The 19,049-nt window shown below is 40.5% G+C and overlaps 1 protein-coding gene across 1 annotated transcript in view; it reads right to left on the reverse strand.

Annotated features, from left to right (window-relative positions):
- Positions 1-7,184: 7,184 nt before the first annotated feature.
- wsb1 (WD repeat and SOCS box containing 1) overlaps positions 7,185-19,049 on the reverse strand; it is a 28,118-nt gene continuing 16,253 nt past the window's right edge. Inside the window, exons 6-9 of the mRNA XM_033045684.1 lie at positions 11,988-12,160; positions 10,476-10,589; positions 8,658-8,765; positions 7,185-7,776 (exon numbers count right to left, since the gene is read on the reverse strand). Coding sequence (XP_032901575.1) covers positions 7,584-7,776; positions 8,658-8,765; positions 10,476-10,589; positions 11,988-12,160 — 588 coding nt within the window. The 3' untranslated portion in view covers positions 7,185-7,583. The remainder of the gene's footprint in view (positions 7,777-8,657; positions 8,766-10,475; positions 10,590-11,987; positions 12,161-19,049) is intronic.

Here is a 19,049-nt window from a genome sequence, read left to right on the forward strand (position 1 = left end):
AGGTACGAGCTCCGTACAGACAGCCCCCATAGTCAGGATCGAACCCGGGTCTCTGGCGCTGTGAGACAGCAACTCTACCGCTGCTCCGCCGTGCCGCCCTTGAATCCCCCCCTTGAATTGTGCTTGAATGCATGAGGCAAGAGTTAGCAATGCAAACTAAAGGATGCATTTTGCATTTTGCTTCAATAAGGTGTAAAGCCGTACGGTCAGTGTGAAATCATAGATGCACAGCATCGCACAGCCACAGCTTGTAGAGCTGCAGCCTCAAAGCCACTGCAACTTGTGTTCGATCCTGACCTTGGGGGCTGCCTGCATGGAATTTGCAGCTTCTCACTGTGACCTTGTGGGTTCCTCCAGGTTCTCTGGTTTCCTCCAACATCCCGGAACTGGGAATTGATTCCAGTGTGTGGGTGGGTGTTAAAATCTGTGGAGCTGAGGGGAGTTCTGGAGATAATAAAATCCACCATCATGCTTGTTGTTTTTTCCAATGTTCCCTAATGCATGCACATACCTCTTTCCAACTAAGGGAGGAGGGGGGGGGGGGCAAGAACAAAGGAGGATCCAGTGGTGGGGGAGGGGGTCGCTGATAACTAAGGGGGGGGGGGGGACACACACACTAGACATGGGGGGGGAGATGAAGAAGGGACGTGTACTTTTTCTAACTTTGTCGGGGCCTTCGTGGTGCCTCTTTGGTGTACTTTGTATGTAAAATCAAGGAATTTCACTGCACCTAGGTGCGTTAGAATAAAGTACCATCACCATCACCATCATCATCATCATTTCCTCCAGATTCCACAACTCACACATCCCTTGGTGCATTTTACGATGACCGGATACCTCTCCGACCCACGTGTCTTTGGGATGTGGGAGGAATTATGTGGACCTGGAGCGAGGGGGAATCGTTATGAGGGGGCAGGGTGGGTGGAAACAAAGGAGGACCTGGCATGGGATACTCTGCCAGTGCCCTCTACGTGGTGACTATTTGTATACCTTGGGTTTGCAAGCCAAGAATTTCACTGTGACTTGTCACATGTGACAATAAAGTATTCGATTCAACTATGGAAGTCCACATAGTCATAGTGAATGATTCAGCTGAGTGGTTCTTCAAGTTAAAAATCAACCAATGTTACTGTGGGTCTATTGCAACATATTAGCCAAAGTGATTAAGGATGGGTGAAACGGTGGTGCAGAGATAGAGTTGCTGCCATACAGTACCAGCGACCCAGGTTCAATCCTGACTACGGGTTTGCACGTTCTCCCTGTGGCCGCGTGGGTTTTCTCCGGGTGCTCCAGTTTTCTCCCACACTCCAAAGACATTCAGCTTTGTAGGTTAGTTTGGCTTCGGTAAATATTGTAAATTGCCCCTATTGTGTGTCGGATAGAGCTAGTGTGTGGGGATCGCTGGTTGGCGCGGACTTGGTGGGCCGAAGGGCCTGTTTCCGTTCTGTATCTCTAAACACAACTAAACTAAATCAACTGATACCGTTCCTGTAAGAACACTCATAACCCAGACAGGCTTTCACAACGGGCCAATGGTACCAGCTTTATTTAGTTGTCTGACTTTAAATTCTCCTGTTGCTGTTGTGGAATTAGAGTTCTGGTCTCTCAATTATTAGTGCTGTCTCTGCATTTTCAGTCAATGAAAATAACCACAATCCACTCTCCCGAACCCACACCACACATGTCCACCAACTGCGGCATCTCGTTTTTTCTTACACGATAATGTGGGTTTTTGGTTTTGTTTTGACTACTTAATTTGGAAATGCAATTTGTTTGTCGATCTTTAAGATAAAAAATGCTGTTCTCTGTGGATGGGTATTCATAGGACGTTATGTATTTTTCACAAAGGCATTGGGAGAACACTTGCTGAACTTTGTAGGTCAACCACTCTCCAGTCCATTGCCCAGGCACTTATTATCGGCGATCTCAGCTTCAACCTTAGCTTGGCAATATTCCCCCTCAGTCATCCAAAAAGTCACATTAGTTACAAAAAAAATGCCTATTCTGGTTTATAGCCAACTTTATTAACTATCAGCATCTGTCCTATATTTTAAAGTGTGTCCAGGGCAGACAAAATATTGTCAATTTGGTGATAAAAGTACAAAATGACATTAACTTTTTTTAATCAGGGAGAAAAGACAACTTAAACACGCAATTGTTCGGGCGGCGCAGTGGCGCAGCAAGAGGAGCTGCTGACTCACAGCACTGGAGACCCAGGTTCGACCCTGACCTTGGGTACTATCTGTGTGGAGTCTGCACGTTCTTCCTGTGACCCGTGGGTTTCGTTCAATTGCTCATTTCCTCCCACATCTAAAAGACTGCGGGATTGGACTCTGTAAATTGCCCGAGTGGTGCAAAAGTGGGATAACATAGAACTAGTGTGAACTCTGAACTACCATCTACTACCAATTGGGTCGAGAATCAAACATCTCTTTACGCATGATGAGAGTCAATTAAGGTCTTTACCCTGAAGGAGTTTTTTTTTCAATTAATGTTGCTTAAAACTAATGTTGATTGAGAATGTGTTTGATAGACATGCATTCACAAATAATTTAATACAATTTGGATTATTTAATTTTACGTGAAGTTTAACATGCATGTTGTCGTCCAGACAAAAAAAGTAAAATTGCAGCATATAAAAGCCGCAATGTACACAGCTACCAAATGTGGCCCTAATGCTGGAATCAATTGCTTTGCAAGTTGGACACAAAATGTTGGAGTACCTCAGCAGGTCAGGCAGCATGTCTGGAGAAAGGGAATAGGTGACGTTTCGGGTTGGGATCCTTCTTCAGACTGATAGATAGAGAAGGCCAGAACAAAACAGGGCCGGCAACAGATGACTTCAGGAAGGATGGTGTCCCATAATGGCCCATTGATGGTTGGGGAAGATGTGCTAATGACAGGGATACAAGCATGTGAACAATGAAACTAGTAGGATGACAAGGGTGGGGAGGAAAGGAATGCAGGTGTTGCTTGAAATGAGGGAAATCAACATTCATACCATTGCTAGAAGATGGACACAAAATGCTGGAGTAACTCACCTCTGGATAGAAGGAATGGGTGACCTTTCGGGTCGATACCTTTCTTCAGACTCATACCATTGTAAGCTGCTCAAGCAAATATGAGGTGCTGTTCCTCCAATTTGCGTGTATCCTCAGTCTGACTGTGGAGGAGGCCCAGAACAGAAACCTCAGTGTGGGAATGGGAACAGAAAATGTTTGACAACTAACTTTGCAAGTTAGGCTGATCTGTCCTTACAAGTGACGAGATTTGAATTTTAAATTATTTATAGTTCAACATAGATTAGAATCACAGCAGATCTTAATGATACCTTCTTTCGTGCGAAATGACATTTTAAAATGCAAGCTTTCTGATCTGGACTTTAAGAAATTCTTTGCTTTGTGATAAATTTCAGTCCAAAATGGATTGCTATTAACAAAGTTATTTGCTTAGGTTAGTGCAACATTCAACAGATAACATGTTCCCAGAGATATCATTACCAATTGCAAATAACAGATAAATGCAAAGTAAGTTATTCAAACTCATCTTGAGTTAGGAAAATAATCTATCTCACTAAAGCACATTCAAACTACTTGCAAAGTATTTCTGACCCAAGGGTGTGAATCTGCGAAATTTTGGGGATCCATGGAAATTTTGGATTTGGGAGAAATCGAGGCATAAAAGGACCAGATGGGAAAGCAGAATTGAAGGCAACAAACAGGTTGTAAGTGATCGTGAAAGACGCAGCTGACGAGGTCATTTTTTTTAAAACTCAAGGTATTCACATTAAAAATAACAATATCAGAATGTGCCTAGATAAATGTTGTGACATTTAGTATTAGTAACTTGAACACAGCCATCTTGCCTATTGAAAGAGACTACATTGCCTTCATCATAGTCAATCAAGTCGTGAGTCAGGGAAAGATTGCTCACCAGCAAAGACCCGGTTTGCTTCCTTTCAATCCATACAAACGGCTCTCCTGTCTGTAGTGCCGATCGAGGCCAATGGTGGCACACACAATATTTACACTTAGAGGAAGGAACTGCTGATGCTGGTTTAAACTGAAGATAGACACACAAAAAGCTGGAGTAACTCAGCAGGCCAGGCAGCATCTCTGGAGAGAAGGAATGGGTGGTGTTGCGGGTCTGAAGAAGGGTCTCGACCAGAATCCTCACCCATTGATTCTCTCCAGAAATGCTGCCTGACCTGCTGAGTTACTCCAGCTTTCTGTGTCTATATACACTTATAGGAACTGAAATCTAGCTGGAAATTTGGATCATGTGCAGGCAAATGTGATTAGTTTATCTTGACATAATGTTCAGAACAAACATTGTGGGCCACAGGACCTGTTCTGGAGCTGTATGTTGCTACATCTTATTTTAATGAGTTGGCGCTTGAATGAGAGGTAATCTGCCATTCCTTGATGTGCAAGGGGAGTAAAGATAAATGGTGTGGGAGGAAAGACATGAATCCACTCAGTATATGGAAGTATTGATCTTCAAGATCTCTCTGGACCTTGCATATCATAGAATCCGCTGCGTCTCCGACCCCAGATACTGTAGCTGTTTCTCCTCTTAATGATTGCATGCAGTTTCAATTACCACAGCTCTGCTCTTGCAACCAAAATCTATCACCAAGTTGCATACATTGAGATAGCATACATTCTTGCAGATTTCAAGCTGCATGGAATTTTGTTAGGAAGAACTTTCAGAAAGAAAGCCACGTCTTGGGCTGAGCTTGAATGGGCAACTCTACAGGTCCACCACCGATTTTCCAGCAACTGATGGTCCAGCACCTCCATTAATCCAGACAAAATTACAAGAGTCTTGCAAGTGGCGCACACCCTTTTAGAGCGTGTCACCGTCCTGAACAAATTGATTGTTTACTTCTTTGTTAATTATTTCAATTTATGGCAGTCCATGGCGCTTTAAACAGAGGAAGGGCATAATTAGTGGGTCACAGAATTATTATTACATGACCTCCTTTGGTCTGGCGAAATGGATAATCGGGCAAGGCTCTGGAACTAAGGAAGCCGGAAAATGAATGGTGTACCTGTATAACCGAAGGATCTTGACCCGTAACGTCATCTATCTATGTTCTCTGGAGATGCCGCCTGACATGCCGAGTTACTCCAGCACTTTGTCCTTGTGCAGTAACCAACATCTGCGATTCTTTGTTTCTACATATAACTGGCCTATTACTTCTGCATTGTTCCCTTGTCTGCATTCCAATCCGGTAAAGATTGTGCAAGCTCTAGTCTGATCTACCGTATACCTCAGCATGCTGGACTAGAGTGCCTTCTCTTTCCCTTGCGCCCTTTCTTATAACGCTCCAGATAGGGCAGCACAGTAGCAGAGTTGCTGCCATGCGGCGCCAGAGACCCAGGTTCGATTCCGACTACAGGTGCTGTCTGTAGAGTTTGTACATTCTCCCCATGACCTGTGTGGGTATTCTCCAAGATCTCTGGTTTTCTTCCACCTTCCAAAGACATACAGGTTTGTAGGCCAAATTGGCTGGGTAAAATTGTAAATTACCCCTACTATATGTAGGATAGCATTAGTGTTGGGGGTTTGCTGGTCAGCATGGGCCGAAGGGCCTGTTAACACACTGTATCTTTGAACTAAAAAACTAACTCACAATCAGTTTCACTCATTTGCTCCACCAGACCTTGGCTTCTGCATTGGGTGCTTTTCATTGCTCTGAACAGACTTTCCCCATTTAGATTACATCCATAATCGACACAAGAGATTACAAAACATATTGATTAAAAAAGCTTTACTTTCTCCCCAAATCCACAAAATTCATATTCTGTTTGTTCTATTGAAGTTTGTTACCTACTCAATCTAAAAGGTTGCAAGGACATCAGAAATCAAAGAAAACATCTATTTATAAAATTAAGTGTACTGGAGGGCGGCTGTATCTGCTTGCAAATTTCAACTTCAGATTATATCAAAATCTTTAGACTTGTTCACCAATTAATTCTTTACATTTGAATACCCTTTGAAATGAGAGCAATCAAATCACACTTACTGCTAAAGTGCTTCCTACAAAATCAAAATAGGAATGCTGAAATAAGATCAGTCTGAAGGGTCCGAACCCAAAACATCACCTATCCATGTTCTCCAGAGATGCTGCCTGACCCGCTGAGTTACTCCAGCACTGTGTCCCTTTAGGTAAACCAACATCCTTGTTTCTACATTGCAGGAACGCTACATACAGTATTTAGATCAGTAATACATTGGGACTGAGGGGGTGAAGGTCAGCGCATGAATGTGCAAGAGATACTGAATGGAAATTAACTGTCATCCTCCAATTCACTAAGTAGAGAGATCCAATGGCAACATTCAAGGAACTGAAGAGTCTGCAGGAAACAGAAATTTGAGGGATGGGGTGTGAAGATTCAGATTCAGGGACAGATTCTTCCCAGCTGTTCAGCCAACTGAATCATCCTATCACAACCAGAGAGCAGTCCAAAACTATCTACCTCATTGGTGACCCTCGGACTACCCCGATCGGATTTTGCTGGCTTTACCTTGCACTAAACATTATTCCCTTAACATGCAAATGGCTCGATTGCAATCATGTATTGTCTTTCCGCTGAATGGATAGCACACAAAAGCTTTTCACTGTACCTCAGTACACGTGACAATAAACAAAACTATAAACTAAGAAGAAAAAAAGGATACGTGTGCACATAGATCTTTGAAAGTGACAGGTGAAAGTAGATACAAAATCGATTAACTCAGCGGGTCAGACAGCATTTCTGGAGAAAAAGAACAGGTGACTTCTGGGTCGGAATCCTTCTTCAGCCATTCTTTTTCTCCAGGGATGCTGCCTGACCCACTGATATACTCTGGACTGTTGTGTCTATTTTTGGCATAAACCAGCATCTGCAGTTCCTTCCTACAAATTTAGTTACCAAGAAATGCAGATCAACAGCTTTGTGACTGGGTTATTGGGAATACAAAAGCGGAAGTCGCACTAAACTTAAGCTCAGGTTTGTCCACTTCCTGTAACCAACTCTTCACAATTTAGGAAGAATGCAAAATGTTCTGAATGGGGGCCCAAATTACCCAGAATTGTGCAAGGGGTGTACAAGATGGAGAGAGGGATGACTGTAAACTATATTAACCCAGACCTGTGCAAAGCCCAGAACAAAACTCAGACAGGAAATGCCAACAGATAAAACATAACCTTTTAATACTTAAAAATGGAACAAAAATAAATTCACATTTCAAGTAAAGTAATGCTCGCATTTGCAAAGTGTTCAAATCTTTGGCAGTTGACAGTTTTTCCCTCTGTTCCAGACTGGAGCAAAAGATCAAACAAAATTTCACACCCACCTTACTAAAATGACCTGAAAAAGGGATTGGACCATCAACGGCATAAGAACAGAAAATAACCATTGTACAAGACTGATATATATAAAAATGGTACAAGTTTACAGAATATGTACAGTTTAAGAGAAAGTAAGTCTGTATGAAGTCTCCATGCTGTAAAGATGCTACAATCTCTTGGTTTACAAGGCAGCAAAAAAAATGAACCTGCTTTAATACATTTGTATCACAAAAGCAATTTGCTCTTAAGCCTCCACATTAAGCAGTTCACACTGGTCAGACTTCCGATATGTCAGGTAGTGAACTATCTGGGACGGGATGGCCAGTTTCTCAACAGAACTTGTAGCCAATACTCTTCGTAGGGTCATGCGGCAGAGATGCTGAAGACTGGAGACTTGTTTGGGGGTAGCCCAGAAGTGAACACTTCCATCGCGTGACCTTGGAAAAATGAGAAAGCCATGAGTTTATTTGATCAAAGGTCATTGACGACAATGCTGCATACACTATTTTTTGAAGAAACCCCCAATTTGAAGAATTGAAAGCAATAGCCAAATTGAATCTATATAACATGAACAGGAACTATAACAGGGACAGCATTAGTGTTGCAGCTGGTAGAGCCGCTGTCTCACAGCACCAGACTGATTTGATCCTGACCTCGGGTGCTGTCAATGTGGAGTTTGCACGCTCTGCATGCGTTTCCTCCAAATGCACTGGTTTCCTCCCACACCCCACAAGTGTGCGTGTTTGTAGGTTAATTGGCCTCTGTAAATTGCCGCGATTATAGTGTAGGGAGCGGATAAGAAAGTGGGATAATATAGAACGAGTGTGAATGGGTGATCCATGGTCTCGGACTCGGAGGTCTGAAGTTTATGAAGAAACATGCTGTATCTGGAAACTAAACAGGAATATTTAGTTTAGGTTAAAATGTAAGAAATAATTCAGGCTTAATAAAATTATGTGGTCCATCAAAGTTTACCAATATTTTACAACACTGTCAGATAAAATTAAAAAACACTTCTATTCTCTCAAAGATGCATATTAACATGCACTTAAGATGCAAATAAAATGCTTGATGGTTGGTGTGATGGAAGGAACATCAGCATCCACTCAAGAGCCCATCAGCTACAATATTCCAACGTGGCTGACAGAAAGAAGCACATGATTTGCCGAAGATCAAAACAAAACCAGATCTGCAGGTTGAGTATTATTAGTGATATTTGTAGATCAATACTGCTGGATTGCACATCAACAATAATGTTAATTTATGTAAAAAATAAAATAAAAGTTTCACTGGATTAAACGAGTGTTAAGATACTTACCCTGTAGCAAGAACATGACCATCTGGAGAAAATCCACAAGATATTCCATTATATAATGGTGCAACCTCCACTGGACAGTCTGCATCAATGCTCCAGAACCGTAATATTCTGAAAAGACAAAACAAACATAACTGGTATTTAAATAATATTGTCAGTCTACTCAAAGAGCCTTGATAATTATGCCATCACATCAAAACAACGTTGGCATTGGCTAACAGAGAATCTGAAAACACTTGAACATATGGATTTTTAAGATTTAAAAATAAAGGAAACCATCCAATGTACAATGCCCCTGATCCTGCCTCACAGCCGGTCCTTCCCCATCTGTAGGAGTAATTCCTTCCACATTCACTGGTGCCCCAACATTGCCAACTCCTCTGCATTCTTGCAAGAGTGTTGCATGTGCACCAGGGACCAACTTCAGTCAAACCTGGTCAATCTGAATGGTTTGAGCAACTTAATTATTTCACTCTGTTCTTTTACAGGAGGATTTCCATTTATTCCAAGTTCAAACAAATCCACATTCAACTTGGACAATGTATTTTTGGAGTTGCACCTCTTAGTAAAGCACATCACTTTTTTTAAATGAACCAAAGGGAGGATGACGTGGCCTCCATCAACAAATGTTACCAAGAATGGAAGGCTTGAGTTATGGAGAGCGGCTAGGACCATTTTTCACTGAATAGGAAGTAGAGGGATGACCTTTTAGAAGTAGCATAAATAGGTTGACTAGCCAATCTTTTCCCCAGGATAGAACGTCGAAAATTAAAGTTTTTTTTATTTTAATCAAATTAAAAAAGATTTAAGGTGAGGGGGAAAGAGAACTGAGGGTCAACTTTTTCCTCAGAGGGTGGCGGTAGATGGAACAAGCTGCCATAACCAACAGTTGCAATTGTAATATTGAAGACAATAGACACAAATGGAGAGAAACGGTCCAGAAGAACATGGGCGAAATGCAGCAAATGGGACCAGCTCAGAGACATTTTAGTTGGCATGGACAAATTGAGGTCAGGGTGCTCTTTCAGTGGCATATATCTATGATTTTATGACCAATCCTCAATGTGAAATGGCATTTGACCACAGAATGGACATGACCACCCACCGAAGACCAGACTAGACACTCAGTACTGAATCTTTCAAAACCTGCAGCACAGAAGCAACAAAATCACCATATACCACCTGAAATACAGATAGTGTCTCACTTTTCCAATTCTTGGTTTATATCCTGATGGATGATACATGACACACCAAGTGCTCATCCATGCAGTTATGTGTGTCCCTCCTTATGGAACGAGTTCACAGATCATCTTTGGCCAACGTGAAAAGTTTTCCTCAAATCCCCTCTAATCCTGGTCACATTAAATACGGGCAGCAATAAAAACAAGTTTTCAAAAGCTTCTCCACCATGGTGGGTGGCACGACGGTGCAGCTGTAGAGTTGCTGCCTTACAGCACCCGAGACCCAGGTTCGATCCTGACCAAGGAAGCTGTGTGTACAAGTTTGTACGATTCTCCCATGTCAGGCGTGGGTTTTCTCCAGGATCTTTCGTTTCCTACCACACTCCAAAGTCAGTAGGTTAATTGGCTTAGTATAATATAAAATTGTCCCTGGTGTGTGCAGGATAGTATTAGTGTGCAAGGTTCGCTGGTCTGCTTGCTGGGCCGAAGGGCCTGTTTCCGCACTGCATCCCTAAATTAGACATCTGCTTAAATAATCAACATCGAGGAAATCTGCAAGTCACCACATTTGTTCCCCACTCCTCACCCCAAAGAATTTACATCCATTGCAATAATGAATCTGTTGTCACAAGTGACTTACTTGTCATCAGCAATGCTGGCAATGTGCATACCATCGTGGCAAAAGGCAACAGAATTCACCCAATGATCATTTGCTCCACCAGCAAATATTGGAGTAGGAAACGGAAACAAATGCCTATTAAACAGCAAAATAAAAAAATAATCATCATAACATCTCAACTCTCCATTTGCGTTGAAGTTACATTGAAAGACAAACTTCAGGGTGTGAAAGTACAAAAACGTGATCTACAAGTTAATTAATTGGCCTTCTCAACTGAAGTCTGCTAAAGACCTTTGGCATGAACCTCTACTTTAAAAAAACATGAACAGCTTGGTTCCTTCCCTTGCACTGACACAATGTTTAATGTTAAATCTTACAGTTGCAAGTATAATGGCAAGGTACAACAACATGCACCTATAGAAAGAATTAAAGATAATTCTCACATTTCTTAAAATATTCAATTTTATACCACATAAAAATCAGAACCCACTGAACTAACTGTGCAGGGATGATAAAGGATGACGATGATGGTTGTTGAAAAACAATTGTCAAAAGAATTCCAGACTGGCTTGGATTACATTTCCAAGACAGGAAACCCTTTCTTCAGTAGTTCCTTGCCAATACATTACAAAATACCATTTCCACATGTACACAAGCACCAAAGCTCTGCGGTGAAAAGGATAAAAGTAGCTGTGATTCACCTTGGTGATTCAAGTATTGATGCACAAGTATCATGAGCTATTTGCTACCTCCACTTCTGCAACAATCCATGCCAGATTTACTGGGTGGAAAAAATACCCATCATTCATTCTCTCCAAACCAATGCCTTCTTGTTGTAGGCATCCCCACCATCGAAAAATACTTTCACTACCCACCCTCTTAAATTTCACATAGCCCTCTCAGGTCACCTCCTCAGCCTATCCTACACCAGAAAAAACAACCCTAGCCGATAAAGTGTCTCCATGCATGGTGGGAATCCAAAAGAAACACATTTATGGATAGGATAGGTTTAGAGTGATAATGGCCACAAACAGCCAAGAGGGAATAGTGTACATGGGACATGTCGGTCAGTATGGGCAGGTTCATAAGGTCTCGGAACAGAATGAGACCAAGTCTACTCTGCTATTCAATCATGGCTGATCTATCATTCCCTCTCAACCCCATTCTCCTACCTTCTCCCCATAACCCCAGACCAATCAAGAATCTGTCAATCTCCACTGTAAAAATATCCATTGACTTGGCCTCCACAGACATCTGTGGCAATGAGTTCCACAGATTCACCACCCTATGACTAAACAAATTCCTTCTTATCGCCTTTCGAAAGGTACAATCTTTTATTCCGAGGCTATGGCCTCTGGTCCTAGACTCTCCCACTAGTGGAAACATCCTCTCCACAAGCACTCTGGGTGTGTTTTCATGCGGTATGACTCGATGACAAAACCAGAAAATAGACGAGCAAAGAAATTCAATGGTCTTATTGTGTTATGAAATATTGCTGATTCACATCGAACAAAAACAAAACTGATTACGCACCCTAGTTCCAATAAAATACTGCCTATGTGTGGATCCCAAACAATAACTCTTGTGTCATGGGAGGCTGTTGCCAATAGTGCTCCATCAGGAGAGAATTCACATGATACGACGTCATTCAGGTGACCTTCCAGTTTACGAATCATTGTGTATTTATCCATGCTCCACAGAAAAACCTGCAATGAGACAGTCACACTTTACAGTCCTAGTTTGTGGTATTTTTCCCCCCGAAATAATAGTCTATTATTTTATAACATAAGGCAGGATTAACAAATTCTGATAAAACTGTTGAATTATACTTAAAATTGTTCAGTTTTAACTACAACTAAAATAAATTTAAACGGCAATTTGTAAACATGCTAGCTATAATTAACAATTTTAATTAATGCATCCAATATTTAATTACTATTTAATACTCAGAGGATGCCAATAGTTTAAACTTTACAACGTTTTAATTACATTTCCCAGATGCAACATTAAATATATGTGTATATATATATGTAGAAAAATACTGTACAGGTAACTTAAGCATAACATTTTGTTACTCCAACGGAACCTCCATTCAGAGTTAAAGTTCACGTGTGTTTACAAAACCTTTTCGACAGGAGCGAGAGCCTATGAAACAGCAGATACTGCAAGAGAAAAGAACATTTTTGACGGCCTAAAGGAACAAACCTTCGGCAAACAGCACAAAACGGAGGCAACAACTTTACATTTAGGGCGACATTACTGTCATGAAGATATATTACCCAGATGATTCAACTCGAGACAAACTGAATACTAGAGATTACAATTTGTTACGATATGCTATTGTATGTTATCCGTGGGCAAAATTTTCTCAAATTTGTTCTTCCCGGAGTTAAATATACCATGCAACTCTCCAGTAGGTAATTAGGACAGGTGACCTGCTCCCAGGCCTCTACCTATTCCACTCAAGTGATCCAAAAACAACTTGGATTCCACTTGTCCTTCAGCATGGAGCCATTTGGACTATGATCAGGCACTTCCACAGCCAGATAGAAGTCACTGCCTCAGAAGCACTAAAGCAGTGCCCTCACCTGAAGAATGTGGTAGCACAGTTAAAGCAATGCTATACAGCCTAGATAGTCTTCAGAACGGGTTGGATACACCAATTCTCAGCTATCAGTGTTAATTAATTTACAAATAGAAAACAAGCAAGGTACATGTGGCCATGTGGAAAAGCTTACAAATTAAAAAAGTTCAAGTAAATGATATGGCAAATTTAGAACGTTACATTTTGATCTTTTCAACTGTTAAAATTAAATCTGCTCAATGGTCTTAAATTAAAATCTCAAAGAAGTGTATGAAGTTACATGTAGCATTGTTACTATCAATTATTACTCAGTTTTAATGTTAAAGTTACTTGCATTTATTCAGCATAGTTTACGGAATTAAAATAAACTGATGAGTCCAGAAATTACAAAATATGGTTTAATCTTTCCTGAAAACTGAACTTCGCAAGGAAGCATGGCCAACCCAGGGTATCAAAGGCAACTCATGCTTTACACTTCCCCATGGCATACAAGGCCATTGTTTATTACCCAACCCTGATGCTAACCCAAGTAGCAGGTGTCATGCTGGAGGGGATGCGGGGAAAAAAAAAATCTCAGAAAACTTTTAGGTTTCAGCTCAATTCCATGCGCTTGCTCTCAATGTATGGGTCATGATCAAAAACAAATCCCTGCCACCACGAAAGGGAAGCTGGAGATAAGGAGCATGGAGAAAAAAATGGGGCAAAAGGCAAAATCCACAGAACATGAACTGCATCCCAAAAAGTATTATCATTTTAAATGGCAGCTATGGGGATAGCAGTTGTTGAAATACCACATATTGGAAGATAGCAAAATGAACCCACACCATTTAAAATGTAGAGGGAAAAAAAAAAATAGGTATTTGCCAGATAGCCCAACATTAAAAATGGTACAACAATGTTGTGAAAAGGCCACTAACAGGACTGGGAAGAATCATTGATTTATTAAAGGAGGGGAAAGAAAAATAAAATCAAGCTTGACTAATTGGATTTGGGGTTACAGCCCATAGGATAAGATAGGGCTGGGTGAACCAGTGATGTATTGGACATTCAGAAGGTTTTTGATAAATAACCATACTAGAGATTCTTAAGCAAAATTCAAACAGATTAGCAGCTGTATATTCATGTGGATGAGGGCATGGTTAACACTGCCAGAAATAGACAGGGTAGACAGTCAGAACGTTTTCCCAGGGTAGAATGTCAGAGATGAGAGGGCATACTTAGAGGGGTCAAGTTTAATGGAGATAAGCGGGGCAAGTTTTTATTTTAAATCAGAGGGTGGTGGGCGCCTGAAAGCACTGCCAAACGTGGTAGTGGAGGCAGATATCAGTGGCATTTGTCTTTTAAATAGGCACATGCGTATAAAGGGAATGGGATACAGATCATGTGCACGGAGCTGGCATTAGTGTATCTTAGCATTATATTCAGTACAGATATTGTGGGCTGATAGGCTTGTTCCAGTACTGTACTATCCTTTGTTGTATGTTAAACCAGTAGGAATAGAACAGATAATTATCAGGTTGTTAGTGGATGTGTGCCACAGGGATCAATGCCAGGGCTCCAGATGCTTGAAATCTATACATGGGGTTTTGGGTGAGTGGGGTCAAATACAGTGCATTTATTGAATTTGCAAAACTATACATCAGTGAAAGCTGAAAGGGACAGTGTGGTTTCAAGGTGGTATGGATAACATCAGCAAAAGGGAGAATTCATGGCAGAGGGAACAATGTAGAAAAATGCAAGGTCATTCATTCAGAAAAAAGCAGAGCATCTTATGAAATGGTGATTCTGAAGATGAGTGTTTGGTAAGACCCATGTGGGCTTCGTGCACAAATCACTCAGTAAACAAGCAGATGCAGCAAGCAATTAGGAAAACTGACACAGGACATGGGTCTTTATTACAGGAGTATTATGATTGCAAGATTTAAAGATTTTTACTGAAAACTGTACAGGAATCTGATGAAGTTGTACCAAATACTATATATAGATGCAGCAAATGCTCACCAGATTGGTGATGGCATTTTGGTGGGGAGGCTTTATGTGAAGATATTAAGCAGACAGTATCTGCATTCTCTGAAAGGTTGATAAGATTGATCTAACCAAAATATACAAATTATTTTGGGGCTTGACATGGTAAATGCAGAATGCTCTTTCCCCAATTGTCCACACAAGGGCCAATCTCAATATATAAGATCTGCCATTCAGGATTGGAGACAAACTATTTTTACCCTACCAGAATGCAGTGATCCACTGAAATTCTCTACCCAAGTGTGCCCACTCAGGACACTGATTATAAATCAGTATGAAGGTAGACTGATAACTTATGGGGTTAGCACAATCAGGTGACACCAGGGTCATAAACAGCTATGATCTTAATGCATAACATTAATGGACCACTCTGCATCAATATCTTGTGCTTTAATAGACAACTTCAGGGATTAGACCCTCATGGCATCTGGTTCAGCTAATCTTTGGTTAAATTTACAAAAGCTCTTAGATTTCAAGAGAATGCGCCGTGACTACAGAAACTGGCTCGTGGTTGTTATTACTGAATTCCCAAATGCAGTACAAAGACGGTCACTTTACAACATTGTCCATTTCCCTCATTCTTTGAAAATACAAGTAAAGATATAAAAGAGTCTACCAGACTGCCCAACATGGTATTGATAGAAGGCAGCTCAGTGGTGCAGCATGTTGGTGCTCCATTGAGTTAACAACATAGGTTCACGCTTGGGTTCCTCCATGCAGCTTTCCAGATCTTACACCAGGTTGTCTGGGGAAGGACCAAGCTGAAGCCAATTACTTCCCATTGAGGAAGAGTGAGAGAAAATGCCAATAAGTAAGTGATCCTGGGCATCTCACACACACCTTCTGGTAACATTGTCAGAGGCCAGGGAGCAGGTCGCCTGCCCACCCTCTGCCAGGAATGGTACATGCTGTGGGAGATCTAAAGAGGAAAAAAATACTTGGTAAAATGGAGGGAAACGGTTAAATTTTAAAATCAACGTTCAGCAGCATGTTGCTATCCATAATTATCAAGACAAATTAAAACTGGGTAATTCACAGTTAAAAAAAAACAATCCAAGACTCAATATTAAACATAACTGATGTTCTACAAAATCTCTTCAGGCTCTGAAAATACCAGCTAGGGCTTGCTCATCACGTTTGCCAACAGACAATTTTTAAAACTTCCAATTGGCAGAGAAACAACAGCTTTCAAGTGCAGAAGCCAAGTACTCCAGCCAAAAAGTTTTAAAATACTAGTCACTGAAAATCACAATCTGCCAAATAAAGGTGTGGATATAGTCTCATCTTGAATAAATGTCAAGCAGTTAAGCTAGCCTCCTAACATGTAATGGTGCTATGCCTGAAGAAACTGGAAATTAAATGACTGAAGTACAGGACAGAGGAATGTCAATGGAAGTTACTTATATGGACTTGGAAACAAGTAATCGATAAATTCCCACAGTGGAATTTGAAACTAATGGAATTGAAGACAAAATTAATAAAACTATAAAAATGACTGAACAGGAGACAAGATGGGGATTGCCAGGAGGTTCTCAAATTAACATAACATGTCTAGTTACCACCCACAAGATTGTGTTGGGATTGCAACTATTAAACAAGTGGTTTAGAAGCTAGGACAAGACCAAGTGCACAATTTTCTGTTGATGTGAAATGAGCTGGCACTGTAAGCGATGTAAACAAAAAAATCAAATGAATGACAAAGATAGGGCAAATAAGCAAAACGGCAGCAAATGGATTGCAATGCATGCAACTGTGGAGTCATCTTTCTAAACTGCAAAGCCAAAAGCAACAGAGCACTGAAGAGGCATCATGGACAGGTATAAAACATCAAGACCTAGTGTTGCTCTTGGTATTTTGAGGACTGTAGAGTATGATAGAAGTTATAGATCAGGTCACAACTGGAATATGGAGAAAGTGTTCTAAGCATCATGCACTGGAAGAATATTTGCCTCCAAGCAAAAATTCACAGCAGGAGATACCTGGATTTTAATGTTGTTATTAAAAAAAAAAAAGTACACAAACTTTTTGGTTAAAAGGTTTAATGGTCAATTTGATACTAATCAGAAGGAAGTTAGCTTGTATTTAAAAGTGGTAACAAATCATAGTTCTACACGACTATTTGCGAAAAATTGGTAAGTAAAAAAACACAAAGGAAGCAACTCATTAGATATCTGGGTTCAATTACTGACAATGTTGTTATAATGAAACTGCCCAAGTTTAAAAATTAATACATACCAACTCAAGGAAGGCATGGAAACCAAATTCTGGACATCAAACCTTACAACAAAGGTAGAAACTATTCAAATCTAAAACAACAATTTACTTTAAGCTGTGATTTTATGGGGCTTCAGTCAAAATGCCACCCTACAAATTTAGTTACCCTCAAGTGTCTGTTATTCGCTACCTGGACATATAACTACAGAAGAGTTACATATTAAGTGTTTACCTTTAGTTAAGAAAATTGATTTAATAAAACGTCAACCCTGAAAATACTTTTGTTTGAAATAAATCGCCATCAAAGACGAATGCGATCCCAAGTTAATTTATTTTGCCAAAATCACGTATCACTTGAAGCATTATGGAAACAAATGTGTAGTGTTGAATAATTGTTTCTATAAAGGCCATTATAAAAGATGCAGAAGCAGATATTTATGATTGAAACATTCAAAATTGGCACCCAGAAAAAAATCTAAAATGGCACTTGGGATTTGATCAGATCAAATGACTGGTAGTACGCATTTGCATTGCACAGAATAAGTAGCTAATGAGGTATAATCCTGTGCTAGGGTCAAGAGAGCAACAATGTGATTGCAGGTTTGAATTCCATTTTAATTCACGTAATTTCCACCCCCCCCTCCAAAAATGTATTCATCCTGTCCATTAATAGTAGTTCCAAGACACCACGCCAGAAGGTGTTACGGCTCATGTTATGCAAAACTCAGTTTGCTGACTGAATTTTAGAATAGATATTTCAAACTTCTATTGTTAGTCAAAGTGGAGTCAATCGCACAATTCGGAATGACAAGACTGAAGTATGAAAAATAGAGTACAAATTAAAAGGACAACAAAAAATATTGCAAATGATTTAAAAATATAGATGTGACTATAAACATGCTGCTTCTGTGAATATTGACAAAGATATTTAAAAAATCAACTAAATGAAACAGCTAAAGTGGAGTTTGAGCATGATTAAAAGAAAGGAAACAATGCATTCAAATTTTGAATGGCCTTTAACTGAGTCAATGTCAATGAACAAGGCTTGAAACATATTAGAGCATCTGCACAACCAACTAGAAGCACATATCATCTGTTGGTTGCTCATTTTACAAATCAAACGAGAGGAAAAGATCAGACCTAACTTTTCTCTTGGGGAAAGAGACAGTGGCGCAGTTGGTAGAGCTGCTACCTCACAGCTCCAGTGACCTAAGTTTGTTCCTGATCTCGGGTGATGTTTGTATGGAGTTTACATGTTCTCCATGCGAGTTTCCTCTGGGTGCTCCGGTTCCCTCCCACCTCCAAATGACACTCTGGTTTGTAGATTAATTGGCTGCTGCAAATTTCCCTGTGTGTGTCAGGAGTGGATGAGAAAGTGGGATAACAAAACTAATGTGAACAGGTGATCGATAGTCACCGTAGATGCAGTGGATGGCCGTTTCCACATTGTATTTTTAAACTAAACTGAGACTGAGGTGGTAATGATTTAGTTATCTATGCAGGCAGTCAGGTTACAGCAAACATCTTAGAAATATCAATTTAACCAACAATCAAATGCAGCATTTGATTTTAATCATGTATGGAGTGTCCATTGAACCCCATCCATTTACTTACAGGGATGAGGCCACAGCAAATCCTCCAGATATATTCTCGCACAAAAGTAACCATCCCTTTCCTCTACTCATGCTTGTAACTATCTGAAGCCTTGAAAGGAGGCTGTGTCTGTTCCCTTCGTCAGAGGCGGATTAAAATGACAAAAATAAACGTTTACG

Source organism: Amblyraja radiata, chromosome 28 (assembly GCF_010909765.2).
Source record: "Amblyraja radiata isolate CabotCenter1 chromosome 28, sAmbRad1.1.pri, whole genome shotgun sequence".
In the NCBI taxonomy this organism is placed as follows: Eukaryota; Metazoa; Chordata; class Chondrichthyes; order Rajiformes; family Rajidae; genus Amblyraja; species Amblyraja radiata.